Consider the following 14,634-nt stretch of genomic DNA (forward strand, 5'->3'; position numbering starts at 1 on the left):
TCACTCCTCTGCTACCAGGGTTTTGCCCTGTCAGGCTGAATCTCCCATAGTACTGCCTCTTGAGTGCCCCCACTCCTCCACCCACCCCGCGCTCCCCTTGTAGACCCAGGAGATTCCTTCCTCTCTTCTTTCTGCACCAAGCCCATTTCCTCTTTTATTTTGCTGCAGTCGCATGGGAGGATTCTCCCCATTTCCCGGATTTGACACGGAGAAGACTGGTCTTGGGGCAGGGCGGGAAGGGTATAAGTGAAGAAGCCAAGGTCACTCAGTCATTGGTGGACCTCAGCCTCGACTATGCCTTTCTTCTGCGGGCCCGTTGGAGCCCTGGCAACGTGGACCCAAACTGCTGTCCCATGTCCCTCTTTTCTTGGCTGGCATTCCCGCCGAACCGGGCGTAATGACAGGTGAGCCAGCGTAGGGGACAGTTGGAGGAGTTAGACTGCGCAGGGATCCCTTTTGTGCTGGCATTAGGCGCTCGCTCCAGAGCCTGCTGCAGCGCCTGGGTTTCGGAGGGGCTTTGCCTGGGAGCACGAAGGACCAGCACCTTTGGCGGAGGGTCCCCGGTAATCCCCGAGCCTTTGGGCCAGGCCCCGCCCTCCCCCCCAGGCACGGGCGGGGGCAGGGGCGGTGCCGGTGGAGTGGGGCGTGAGCGCGCTGTGCTTAGTGCGCGCTGCCGCCCCTCCCGCCCAGCTGGTCCGCCAGCCCGATCAACCCCCCTTGGATCCTCTCATCGTCCCCAACTCTCTCCTCTCCTCTTCCCGGCGGCCCGGTGTGCTGTGCGTCCGGAGGATCGCGGCCTGGCGATCGGGGCACGGTGGGCTTGGCGCTAGAGGGTGGCGCGCCAGGCGTGGGGGACGAGACCGGACCTGGTTCGGAGGGTTATTGGGAGACGGGCAGCCCCCAAAGGCCACCAGGGCAGGGGGTACCGAGGTAATGGGCAGGCCTGTGCGTCTGGCTGCGAGGGGCGGGAGCTCCAGGCTCACTTTGGCCCCAGCTGGGCCTGCAAGGGGGCGACCGGGTTGGCGGGAGGGCAACGGGTTGGGGTGAGTGGAAGGAGGAGAAGCCTAGGCTGGGCAGGGGGGTGGGGCTCGGACAGTACGGACCAGGTAGGCGGGGACAGGGGCCCTGCTAGGAGAAGCGCTGCGGTGAGGTGGCTGGCGGCATGAGCCAACAGGGCCTGGAGAACGGTGAGGCCCTTGGGGTTGGGTGCCCGAACCCCGAGGGCACGGTTCGGTGTCCAGGACCACTGAACTGGGCGTGGGGCACTATTGGGGGAGGATCTGGAGGTCCGACCGGGCCAAGGCGTTGGGAGTCTTGAGCAAACCCTGGAGAAGAGTGTTGCTGGACCAGAAGCAGGAGTTCGTGGACAGGGCGCTGGTGGCAGGCTATGGAAGGCGAGTACAGGCATTTTGAGGACTGACATGAATGGAAAGGGACGAGCAGAGTTTGAGTTGGAGCATAATTTGGGAGTTCTTTTTCACTGGGTGGGTTGATGAGTGTTAAGATTTGGAGACCACAGAAGCTTTCCCAGGGATCAGTTCTAATTGAGGGAAATAAAAAGGGCATGGATTTGGAGAAGTGGTTTAGAGGCCATGTCTTGGGATTCCAGGTCTGATGGCCCGCCAGTCCTCATGAGAGGAACTTTGAGAGCCAGGTCTCTGAGTGCTATGATTCCGAGGCTCCAGCCTGGGGTGGGGTTAAGGAAGGTCTTTGTGGTGGCCTTCCTTCCTTTTGTAGGCCTTCAGGATTCAGCTGTGTTGCTGTGGGGAGTGGGTTAAAAATTCTTCCGGCCTACAATCAGCCTTACAGTATCCCCCAGGACAGGAGGAACCTATACATGCGTGACTGCTGCAGCGTTCTCTGTGGTGTAGCCCTCAAACTTCCTCACTGTTGCCATAGTAACAGCCTATTGATGGTGTATTTATACCGGAAGAAGTAGGCAAGGCGCTACATTTGGGGGAAGGAGCAGGAGGAGGCCTCGTAGCTGCAGCAGCAGTGACATTGGCTACAGATTTGTTAATGGAGTGTGGCTATGCCTTGTGAGCTGTTTGGGGGAGTTCTTGGCTTGTTTGAAGCTTGAAAATGAACTAATGACTTTTGCAGGTATCAGGATAGCACACATTTGGGGTTATGGGATGTGTGGGTATGCAATACCATCAGGTGTTTGGGGGCAAGATGTGGCTATTTGTAAGCTATTATGTAATTTTTCCACGTAAAGATGAAAAAAAAAAATCTAATGCCGCAGTTCTCTTTGATAAACAATGAAACATATTTTTCTATCTTCACTTATTAGTAAAGCCTTTACTCATTCTCTTCAAAACCTGGCACAAAGGCTCCATCTTTCTTCAATCAAAAACCTTGCTGTTAGGCATGCCACACCCTCACTCTGGCCACATGGCCAGCGTTAGCTATAGGGGAACCTCAGAGATCCACAGTGGAGGGAGAATTTAGAGATAATAGTCCATCTTCATTCTCCTAAACACTGAGGGTCAACTTTCCTCATAATAGTAGGCCCATTATTGACAGATTCACACGTTGATAGTTTTGGATGGGATTGTTGTGGGGTTCAAAAGAGAAAAGCCCCCTTAACATGGTGTTTCCATAGATGGATGTTAGATGTACTGTTTTTCCTTTAGTTTTAATTTTATTTATGATTTCTATCCTGTTTGCCAAAAGGATTGGAAGATATATTTGAAATATACTTAAGACTTTGTAAACATAAGTTAAAAAGTGTATACTATGTCACAGGGGAGAAGTATATGTTCTGAACAGCTGGGCATCCAGGGCGCCTGTGCTTGATGGTCAATGTTAATGCTGAACTTCCTGGCAGCCTAAGAAAAAAGGGTAGCACAATGGGTTATACCGCTCACCTGTCCTGCATCCAGTTACTCTTAAAACCAGAGTTTCTGCTTGGGCAGTAGAGCTGTGGGGCGATTGCTTCTAGATGTGGACACTTGGGCCAGTGCTCTGGAATATGAACATGAGTGGGGAGGGTGTGTTGAATAGAGCAGTGTGCTATGGACGAGGTTTACATACTGGCTGGATAATTCCTGAGCAGGGGCAAATGTTTCAGACAATAGCTCACATCAGAGGCAACACTGAACAGATTCCTTGATGGAAGTGAGAAAGGAGAGCCTCAGTCTGTAGGAGTTTTTCAGAAAAAAGTCAAGGTCTAGGTCTTCTAAATTTTTAGAATATTCTTGGGGGACAGAGCTAGAATGTTTGCCTTGGGTCCTGCAGGGCTTTGGGGAGCTCTGGAGGAGAGCTCAGGGTAGAATGGGAAACAGTAGAGCTGTGAGTGGCCACACAGAGGGTGCTGTGCCACATAAGGTGCTGCTTTGACCTTTGACCAAACCATTGGGAGTTGGTTTACATGCTAGGGCCAAGAGGGTGCCCTGTAGGTTTTGGGGTGTGATTTCAACTGTGACTCTGCCTTTCTCTTTTGCCAGGCAAGTGAGAAGCTGGATCTGAGGGAGGACTATGGCAGGTGAGTTTTTCTGAGCCTGGACCAAGTGGGAAAGGCCCATGCCTAAAGGCTCATGGGAAAAGTACATATCTACCTTTCAATTCCTTCACAGCTTTCCTTTCCCCAGTTGTCCCTGTGGCCTCTGTCCAATTAGCTTTTTCTGGAGAACATGCTCATTTGGACATGTGCACCTACCCAGGCCACTATGAGAGAATCTAATGTGATAGACTATAAGGCCTGGGGAAGAATATCTGCCTGCTGGCAAAGCCCTACCTGCCTGGGCATGAGAGGGACTGGTTGACATGAGAACTAAGAAGTCTCACCTCTAGGGGAATATCAGGAGCAGATGTCACCTCTTCCTTTATTCTCTAAAGTCTCAGGTCAGGCTTATGGAGGTGCATAGCTCATATTATGCCAATCAGCTCAACTGTAGTTGAGTTTCTACCTTTGGAATAAGTAGATATAGTTACGACTTAATGGCATTTTTCCAGGAAGCAACTGTGCCCAGTCAACAAAGACTTAGATTTTCTTCATGGATCCTGCTACCCTCTTCCCAAGTTCATGTACATTTAGTCCTCTGATCTACCCCTGCCTGGGTTTGTGCTAGACTGTCTTGGGCATGGCTATTAATGACAGGCATTTTGATGGCACAGGTGGTGATTCAGGTAGAGGGAAGCCACCCTGATAGAGTCTTATGATGCTGTTTGGTATTGGTCACCAGCATCAGCTTCAAAGAATACATTCTCATGATAAGAGGTCTGATTTTATTTTGATATGAGGCAGGAGATAGTGTTTTTTCACTGGTGACTGCAATACTCAAAATCCTTCATGCCCATCGTTTCTACACAACGTGCACTCTCCATTTTCCTCCATAGCACCAGAGACATGAGTCTTGTTGGGTCCCTGGTATTCTAAGCAGATACATCATGGCATCATAGAAAGTCAGCCATTCCATTCTTGTCACAAAGGGCCAGCTATGTCTGAGATGGTGGCTAGCCAGGTGGCTTTGTCTTGCTTCCCTCCATCATTGTGCTTCTGTGCCTGGGTTGAGTCTGGTTTGAAGGAGTCCCTGGGCACCTCTCCATTCCAGGCTTCAGTGCAGCTTTCTCCTTAGTGTTTCTGGAGGCCAAGAATGCCCATTCGGTCCTGAAACGGTTCCCTCGTGCCAATGAGTTCCTGGAGGAGCTGCGCCAGGGTACCATCGAGCGGGAGTGTATGGAAGAGATCTGCAGCTACGAAGAGGTCAAGGAAGTGTTTGAGGACAAAGAGAAAACGGCATGTACTGCCCTGTGGCTGGGTTCTGGGAGAAAAGGTAACCTCAGGAATAACAAGAGCAGGCCCAGGTGCCTCAGATGGAACAGAAGCAATGAAGGAAAGATGGCCCAGTCCAAGACAGGGCCACTGGGGCCATAGAAAAACAGACAACATGTCCTTAGAGTCCCATCTGCCTGATTCTGGGGGTCTCTTCACATGGGAGTGTTGCTTTTTGTCCTTGGTGCATTTCATAGCCTCTCTGATAGCTCTTAGAGGCCAGTCAGATGGGGTGGAGTGGAGAGCAAACTTGTGAAAGGCCCCTGAGGTCTACCTGGGGCATGAGCTCTTGTGTATAAGTGTACGTGGTCCTTCTTCTTTTGCAGATGGAGTTCTGGAAGGGGTACCCAAATGCAGTCTACTCAGTCAGAGACCCTGCGCAGAGCTCAGATGCCATGTATGTGGTTGTGCCTCTTCTGGGAGTGGCGTTGCTGATTGTCATCGCCTTGTTCATCATCTGGAGGTGCCAGCTGCAGAAAGCTACCCGTCATCACCCCTCATATGCTCAGAACCGGTACCTAGCCAGTCGCACCACTCACAGCCTGCCCCGGGTGATGGTGTACCGGGGCACTGTGCATAGCCAAGGGGAGTCCTCTGGGCACCGGGAAGCAGGGAGCAACCAGCAGGTGGTGCTGGGATCCAGTCGGGGAGGCAGAACCACAGTCCGCCTTGAGAGCACCCTCTACCTTCCTGAGCTCTCTCTCTCCAGACTGTCCAGTGCCACTCCTCCTCCATCCTACGAGGAGGTGACTGCACCCCAGGAGAGCAGCAGTGAAGAGACAAGTGTCTCTTATAGTGATCCACCCCCAAAATATGAGGAGATAGTGGCTTCCAACCCTGGCTCAGACAAGTAATGGGACTTGTGTCCTATCTGGTATGAAAACCTCTTTCAGGAGTCTCCTATTTTCTTTTTAACTTTTTAAAGATTGTGCCACCACAAAACAGCCTTAGCCTCCTTGTTGCCAAATAATTTCCCAACCATGGATTTGTAGGAAGTCAGTTGTCAGAGACAGGTGGAGGGGAGTAGGGAGTATGCATGCCCCTGGAAAGTGACAGGCCACAGAGCCCAGCTCTTCCAGAAGCTCCCATTCCCCTCCATCCTGTCTTCCTGACAAGGACTGGCTTCTCTTATGCCAAAGGAATCACCCCAGGAGTTGACTGTGGCCAGAATGTTCATAGGCTTGGGCCCTGGGGCCACACAGCTGTCTGGAGACTTGTCTGTGTCTGGAAGCTTAGGCCACAGAAATGAGGGAGAGGAGCCAGACCTTCAGCACACTTTCCCCTTAACAGTCCTGTGCTTACTGTCCTGGCTTACATTTTGAGGACAAAAACAGGACTGAACAAAAAACAACAAAAAGACTAATAACAAACAAATAAATAACAAACACAATAAAACAAAACACTGTAACCTAGGCCATTCATAGGGACCAAGGGAAATCAATCTCACAGATTTGTGATGCCTCTCTCCCGCAACACCCACTCCCACCCTCCTGACCAGGTTAAAAGGAATGTCTAGAGCAACCTGGAAGGAGGGCAGGGTGTGTGAAGGATGAGGAGCAGGGACCTGGCTGGCAAAGCTGCCTTCTCCAGATTGAGCAAAAGGGTCTGAGTGAACTTTGCCATCCTGGAGTAGTAGCTCTGGTTCTGGTGTGCTTGGCATCTCGCAGACCTTGGCTCTCCAGACATGTGTACTGGCTGTGCTAAAACTGCTACCCACTGGTATGAGCCCAATCATAGCCCTGTGAAAATTTATCTGGCTGCCTCTGCCTGTGAAGTCCATGGCCTCTGAATGGTTGGGGTACAGGCTGGGGCAGAGAGCTGAGGTTTGCTCTTCATGAGGTTGATTGACCCATAGCACGATTAAACTCCTCATCAATGTGCTCTCTGGTTTTGAACTTTTGGGATACTCTCCTTTCATGAGTAGGTGCACTAAGTTAAAATTGAACTTTAGATGGCTCATTTCTCCTTAACGATGGTGCCCACCTGGGGAGAAGATCCTAAAGCGTCCAGTTTTAAAACTCTTTTCGAGGGAGATAAGGAAGCCCATGACCTGGGGTAGAAGGCACATCCAGAATTTTCCCTGTCATTGCCAGGTGCTGATCTGTTTTTATTAACCTCTTTCTGTGGCCCAGGAGCTGTTCATCTTTCCATTTCAGTGAGGTTTTGGACAGCACTGGGGCAGAGGTGACCTATATTTAACTGTCAATGACCACACAAAAGAATGTTGACACCATCTCCTTCACCCCTCCATCTCCATCCTCCTGGCCTTGGAGCCAAACTATTTTTCCTCTGTGGTGCTTTTTTAAATGTAGCAAATTTTTGTGGGGTCCAAAAGAGTGCACAGCCAGGGTCTCTTAGCAACCACAGCAGTTTAAAACCTACTGAGAAGACAAGCTTCTTTCTGTTTAAATAGCTTTCCAAGGCAGGCATCAGGTCTTCTTGTCTGAATGCAGCCCTGCCTTGTAGCCACAGATGACATCTGGAAGTTCCTTCAGTCCTACACACTTGCCCTGAGACTTGCTTCAAGTCAGGAAGCTTGTGTACTTATCCGAGTGAGGCCACCAGCTTGGACAACTTGACCCTGTGATTGGGGTTTTTCATCCTTCCCCCTACTTCACAAGAGGCTGACTGAGCTAATGCTTGTGTAGTACTATTTGCCCTTAGGAAAATTCTTCTAGAAATGTGTAAGTTGTAAGACAACAGTCTTAGTGGAGGCCTTCATATGACTCTGATGTTGAGTCTCAATCTGGGGAATCAGTCTTCTGCCAGTTGACCTTTTATTTTCCCTCCCCTGAGAGCTCCCTGATGCCAGAGGTGCTGACCAGGTGGCATTCCAACTTTCCTTCCTTCCTCTTTTCCTCCCTCTGTGTCTCTAGCACTATACTCCTACCCTTCCTCACAAAGTCATTTTTGGCCTGGAAAGCCCCTGCCGTTTCCATAAGGCTGGAGTCAATCCTATTTGGCCATGTTGGAGGACCTGGAGCAGTCTTAAACTCTGGGGCCAGCCCTTTTGCTCCCAGCATTTTCTCGAGCAATTACCTGCATGTCACCTGGGAGAAGACATCCCTATGAGTCTCCTTTCCACTTAGCAGAGGGCAAGGCATAGGCCTCATCTACCAGAGCCAAGGAATGCCTACTGCCTTTGGCATCTATTGAGCCTTTCCCTACTGAGCTGCCAGGTATTTTGCAGCTGGGTAGAGACAGGATAGATCTGGAAGCAGGAACTTGGCCTGATGGAAGGTGGCACGTGTCCCTTAGGCGCTGAGCACAGGCTTGCAAAGAGAGCTCATTTGGAAGCAGTTTCTTAAGGCCTTGTGCTCTCTGGTTCAGGTGCTTCACAGCATTCTTCTGGGTGGTCTCTGGGACATTTTTTTTGCAGTATATTGTAGAAAAAGACTGTGCAGTCCACAATTGGCGGTGCACATTTGGTTTTTATGAATGCTCTGTACATATCTTTCTAACTCTGTCTTTGTATGGACATTGATTTGATACAGTACTAATTCTGCGGTAGCCAGATTTTTGTTGTTTTTGGACTTGTGCGTGTGTATGTGTGTGTGTGTGTATTCTTGTGCATGTTGCCTTTTTCCACATGCTTATCTGAAACAATAGCCTGTGTGTGGCTATATTTGTACCAGGAATGTGGGTTTCAGTCTGAAGGGAGGAATGTCCCCTCTTGTGGCTAGGCAGCCTGATGACAAGGCCCCAAGTGAGGAAAGCTAAGATTTGCTGCTGGAGCCCCCCAAAGTTGCCACTTTTTGCCCCTGCTCACAAAAAGCTTTGGAAGAAGATGAAGCAGCTCCATCTTGGAGGCCTCTGCCTGCTGGGATCCCAACTCACATGCTCTTTTTGTTCGGCGCCCCTGGCTTTGGCTCCTGTTCTGTAGATGTGAGCAGCTGAAGGAAATCTGAGCGCTCCTGAGACTTATTTTTATTTTTCTGGTGGAAAGATGTGTCACTATTGACTTTGGGAATGGTGGGGCTAGTTATTTAGATATTTTTCATTTAAAAAGAAAAGGCTTTAAAAACTTCTTGAAATATGACTATCACTCATTTTCAACCAAAAACTTTCTAAGAATTTTAAAAACAAGAGTAACAATCTTGTCCTTTCCTTGCTGCTCCCTGTTGCCCAGGGTTTTCAAACCAAAAGCACAAGAGAAAGAGTGGAGATCACAGGTGCCCAGCATATGTGCACAGCATCAGTGTTGTGCCCTGGCTGATGGAAATGCACCTTGGAGCAACTGGAAGCCAAGGGCCTCCTCTTCTGTTTTCCAATCCCACTGCCATTAGTGTGAATTCCTTAGGGTGCTTTGGGAGACAGGAATCTGCCTGTTTTGTTGGATGTTGTCTTTTTTGTAGCCTGAATATGATGAATTCAGGACAAGAAAGTGTCTGTTAAGGAATTGGAACCTGATTGTTCCTCTCTGGCTGGCTGGGGTTTGATCTTTTGACAACCAAATAGCATCCCATGGGAAGAAGAAAAAAACAACACTGCCTCTAGATTGTTTTTTGATCTGAGAGATCACCGAAAGAGACTCTTACTCACTTGCGCTCTGTCTTTCTAGGAGTATGCACATGCGCTGCGTCTCATGTATGTGTCCTCACGTTTAAGGCTAAGATGGAGAGCTGGGCAGCAGAGTTGCTGGTATAGAGTGCTTTTCAGCTTAACATGTAATGAAGTTCCATTTTAGAATTGTGCTGATTCAGAAACAAGCACATCCTCCCCACTGAACTCTCTTCATATTAATTAGTATAATTAGCTAATTAAAAAGTACTATAATCAGACTGCTTGCAACTATGGTAAAAAGCCCATTAACTTGAAGCCCACTAATTCAGAACTTAGAGAAAATCACAACTTAAGATAATTCACTGTATCTGAAATTCTCGCACTGTATAAATATTTGAAATACTCTTCCCTTTAGTCAATTTTCCGGGTCATGTGTGTAAGAGGGTCATATGTGTAAAAGGTACTCATAAAATTAGTACCTTTTTCAAATGAAAGGCTCAAGATATTAAGGATCCCTGCACAGTGCCTTCAACTTTGGGGTTCAGCAAATTCTCATATGTAAGGCTCTTTCTGTACTGGATAATCTCTTGTTCTCTCTCCATAGTGGGGATGTTGAGTATTGCAGCTTTCCATTCTGCTCTTTTATTTACCTTAGAATAATATATTTTGTGAACTAGACTGCAATTTAAAGTAATATAACTGTGTATCTTGCTAAATATTCTGTAAAGCAGATGTTTTGCTGTCAGGCTGGCCATTTCTATCATTCACCCCCCCAATATTCAAACATAGGGAGTGTTTCATTTTACAGGCTGTGGGTGGTGAGTCTCTCTCTAGCAAGAATTTCTCTGACAAAGATATCCAAACAGCACACCCCCTCAGGCTCAATGCCTCAACAGTTGTTCCACTGTACTGAGATATCTGCCCATTGAACAGTGCCTGGCCTGCTCCCACCTTCAGCCTGAGTATTAACACAGATATTCAAGAATGGGATAAATCCCACAGCTACTTTTGCCTTCAAATCCATCTCCCCTTATGGATGCCACTTTCCCAGATCTGAACACACCTGTTATTTCACTCTGTGATTGTGAATTTGTGATAGTGGAAACTTTAATATGTGCAGCTGAGCTTATAGACATGATTACTGTGAAATGTATTAATTTTGGTACCACTTTAAACTGCTATTATTCATATGTTGACCCATGTCAGCTGGAAAATCTGTGCATTTAGTAATAGGTCAGGATTTCACTGGAGCCTGGAGGCAACAAACAAACTTTCCTCTCATCCCTCTCCCTCTCCCTCTCCCTCTCCCTCTCCCTCTCCCTCTCCCTCTCCCTCTCCCTCTCCCTCCCTCCCTCCCTCTCTCTCTCTCTCTCTCTCTCTCTCTCTCTCTCATCTTTCATTGTAATAATTGAGCTTAGCTGTTAAATTTTGTCTCTTTCTGTACAAGAAGATAATGAATAATAATAAAGAGCAAATGTCATTCCCTTGTGTTCTGTTCTCATCTATTTTGGATCCCCAGACTCCCATGGGGATATGGATGATTGTAAGCTAAACTGGGTTTTCCAAGTCAGGCTGTAGATAAGGAAACAGCCCAAACCAGTTTGTAAGCAGGAAGCAAAGATGTCCTGCATATTAATGTTTGTCCCCATGTGTGTAAGATGATCTCCTGCCCCACCCCCCTGGGATGAAGTTAGTAAGATCTGTCACAAATCAGTAACTTCCCTGTCACCTGATCCTTGGTTATTAACAGAGGTGTCACAGGCTAGGATGGCCTGTTTCATTTCAGAGCTGGGGGAGGAGCTGGAGGGAAGGTTTTTCCTGTGCCCTTTGTAGGTGGGACATGATACTCAGACTTTGTCCTGGCTCAGCTTCTTGAATTTTGAAGATGGCAAGAGTCAGAGACTATTCAAAGGGCAATGATGCCTTAACCCCCTCCTTGGTGTAAGTGTGATCTTAGTCCCAAACACACTCAGCTGTTGATGTGCAGTGAGATATGGCCATAGAGTGTCACTGGAACAAGTTGTGCCAATTCCCAGTAACGAAAATAATTCACTCTTTAATAGGAAAAACCATGGAAGTGTGAGATAATAGGAATAAAATCCAGGGCCTCCATCAAGGATTGAATTTAGAGGCTAAATGCCAAGAATGACAGCCAGAGACCTTGAGTTCCATTCTTATCCCAGCCTGGCTTGTTAAGTGATGCTAACTCTCTGGGGATGCTGTGAAGTCAAATAAAGACTCTTTAAGCAGGCTCCAGCACACAGATGGGCTTAGAACTTTAGGTTCTTTTACCAGAAATGAGCACTGTAGGTAGGCAATGACTTTGAGTCCCAGGCTAGCCCAGGCAAGGAAGGTAACTCATGACAGAGACCCCAGGCTTCCAAAGTCTCCCTTGGAGTACTAGCCAATATTTAAGTTTAGTATGGCTTCCTCAAGGAAGATTTCTTTGGCAGTCCCCATTCCAAGCACAATTTATAGATCTTCTCCACTGTCCTCTGTCCCTTCACTCCATGCAGTCTCAGGCCAACTGCTATAAGGGTGTAGCAATGGGAAAAGGGTGAGAAGAAGGGTCCCAACTTTCCAAACCTCCCTTTCTTATCTGCTGGCTGTATCATAAGACCATAGATTATAGGGCCAAAGCAGTTAGATTGCTTCAAGAGGATGAGGGTAAGTGAGGGAAGGGAGGGACTTAAAGAGGTGATGGTGAAGAGAAACAGTCCTACTTTGGTGTCTCCCAGTCCCTGCTGGAGCAGACACAGGGAATGAGGTGAAGGACAAAGACTGTGCTTTGGAGTTGTGACTTGGAAAGGTGGGACCCCTCTTCTCACCCTTTTCCCACTGCTACACCCTTGTAGCAGTTAGCCTGAGACTGCACGGAATGAAGGGACAGAGGACAATGGGGAAAATTCATGAATTGTGCTTGAAATGGGGACTGCCAAAGAAAGCCTCTCTGAGGAAGCCATGTTCAACTTAAATATTGAAAGATGAGTAGAAATCAGTTAGCAAAAAGCATGGAAGATTATTAAACCAGGCATAGGAGCAGCCTGTGAAGAGACCTGGAGTCCAACAAGCCCACCATATTTTTAAGGAAACAGAAGAAGCCAGAGTAGCATAAGACAAAGACTTGTGCAAGATGAAACTGGAAAAGTTGAGGGAAGTCCATGCAGAACTTCCTAGGCCACACTCAGAACTGTAGGGAGGTCACTGCGAAGTGCTTTAAGGAGCAAGGTGGCATGACCAGGCATGTTATATTTAAAACAACCTCTCTACCTACTGTGTGAAGAATGGACTAAAGGGACCATGATGGGATCAGAGAGATAAAGTAGGAAGCTATTGCAGTCATCCAAGCAAGAGATGCTGATGGGATTGGCTAGGTTGGTAACAGAAGAGACAGAGAGAAGTAGACTACTGAGAAGATTTTTGCTCAAACACTGAATTATGTATTTAAGAGGTTGTATTAGGGCACCACAGAGACACAGAATCAATAGGATGTGTGTGTGTGTGTGTGTGTGTGTGTAGAAAGAGAGATTAAACAGAGATATATAGATATATCTATTTGCTGTTGACCTTTGAACAACATGGGTTTAGACTATGAGTCCACTTATATACAGAAGATTTTCAATAAATAAACAGTCAGCCTTCCATATCCCCAGGTTTTGCATTTGCATATTCAACCAACCTAGGATCAAAAACAGTATTTTTGATCTGCAGCTTAGAATCCATGGATATGGAGGGCTGATTATATGCATTGTTCTTCGCCATTTTGTATAAGGTACTTGATCATCGAGGATTTTTATATCTGCTGGGGGTGGTGTGGTGGGTGGGGGGAAACTATGGGAGTATGGAGTCCTGGAAACCAAGGGAGTAAAGTCTTTCTAGATGGAGAGAGAAGACAATGATATGAAATGTTTCCAAGTAGTCAAATAACGAAGAGTGAAGCGGATTCATTGGATCTGGCTGCCAGGGGGTTATTGGTGACCTTGACCTGGGTGATTTCAGCTGAGTGATGGATGAAAAAGTCAGACTCGAATGAGGAGAGGAACATTTGGGAGATGAAAGAATGGAGACAGTATGCATGGGAGGGTGACTATCAGGGTGTTAAGGGAGGACAGTAGCATGAGTAAGGACAGGTTTTTGTTTGTTTGTTTTAATATTCAGGTCACTTAAATTAAGCAACTATTCAATGAGCTCCTACCACAAGTCAGGCAGTCAACAGGGGAGACAGACAGGGGTGAGAGAAACCGACAAGGTGCTGGGAAAGATGTGACAATATTTCCATGCCAAATTGAATCATCCTGGAGAGGTGAGGAGCTGAAGGCCCAGAAGAATGCAGAGAGATCACTGATAGAGTTGGAGCTGGAGCCACCAGCCTTGCTAGTGGCATGGACAGCTTGTCTTTTGCAAAGGGTGAGTCAGAAGGCCTTGTTGACTGTGGGAAAATCCTAGAAGCTTGGACTTTAAGCACTAGCTCTGCTAGGAGCTGAGTGCTTCACATTCCATGAGCCCTAATCTGTTTTTTCTAGGCAGGATCACTGAGGTACATTGTCTGGTGTCACCCAGCTAAGTGAGAAGCTAGGACTCAAATTCCATGATGAAGGGAAGGGCTTCTAGGACTGTAGAACTGGGCTCTGATTCACCTCACCCTCCTGGTGTGACTGCTGGCTCTGTCTTATAGGGGTGAAGGCATGTTAGAGTGAGATAGGTCAGGAGGATGTTTACTGAAATTCTCTTGAGCCAATTCCTCCCTGGGACCTCCCCCTGTTTTAGCAAGGACCCTGGATTGCCAGTCTGAAGACATCGGTTTACATAGAAGCCTTGCCACTGAATTGCTAAGTGAACTGAGTCATCTCCCAGCCCTCTCTGAGCATCAGCTGGTCCATCCGTAAAATATGGGATACTGAGAAGAGTGTCTGCTTCATAAGCTTGTCACTAGTTTCTTGTCTGAAAAAACAAGCAGCTTCTCAGGCCTGCTACTCCTCTCCTCCATGTCTTTATCCAGCTCAGAGTGGAGGCTGCTGCTTGTGCTTTTGAGGTGGTCAGTGTCTGAGACTTTGCACCACTTTTTCCACCTCCTCATTATTGTTGGCCACTTTCCTTTGGCCTCTGATTCTCCTGAATTTTACATACACATCATATTTCAGCCACTGGGTATGAAAACAATAAAAAGCAGATGCATTTCGACCTGAGGAGTCACCCCACAGGCAAAGTTGAGGGCTCTTCAAAGTCACCTTGTCCAATCCCCTCCCTGGGGGCCAGGAAAGAGTTCCTTCCCCACTTACTTCCCTGTACATGGGCAAAATTGACCAAATAGACAAGTGACTAAACCCCTCTGAGTTTCCAAATTTGCTGCCAGC

General features: G+C 47.7%; 1 protein-coding gene across 2 annotated transcripts; it reads left to right on the forward strand.

The window, feature by feature from the left end:
- Window positions 1-693: 693 nt before the first annotated feature.
- On the forward strand, window positions 694-6,368 carry PRRG3 (proline rich and Gla domain 3). Of its 2 annotated transcripts, none has more exons than XM_087829303.1 (4): window positions 694-814; window positions 3,450-3,487; window positions 4,581-4,741; window positions 5,104-6,368. In XM_087829303.1, exons 2-4 carry the CDS (start codon window positions 3,481-3,483, stop codon window positions 5,629-5,631), a joined length of 696 nt encoding a protein of 231 aa, XP_087685429.1. In that variant the 5' UTR covers window positions 694-814; window positions 3,450-3,480; the 3' UTR covers window positions 5,632-6,368. The 2 variants fall into 2 exon arrangements, with proteins under 2 accessions (XP_087685429.1, XP_016071311.1); XM_016215825.2 differs by lacking the exon at window positions 694-814 and adding an exon at window positions 882-930.
- The last annotated feature ends 8,266 nt before the right edge of the window (window positions 6,369-14,634 follow it).

This window comes from Miniopterus natalensis, chromosome X (assembly GCF_054644295.1).
Source record: "Miniopterus natalensis isolate mMinNat1 chromosome X, mMinNat1.hap1, whole genome shotgun sequence".
NCBI lineage: Eukaryota > Metazoa > Chordata > Mammalia > Chiroptera > Miniopteridae > Miniopterus > Miniopterus natalensis.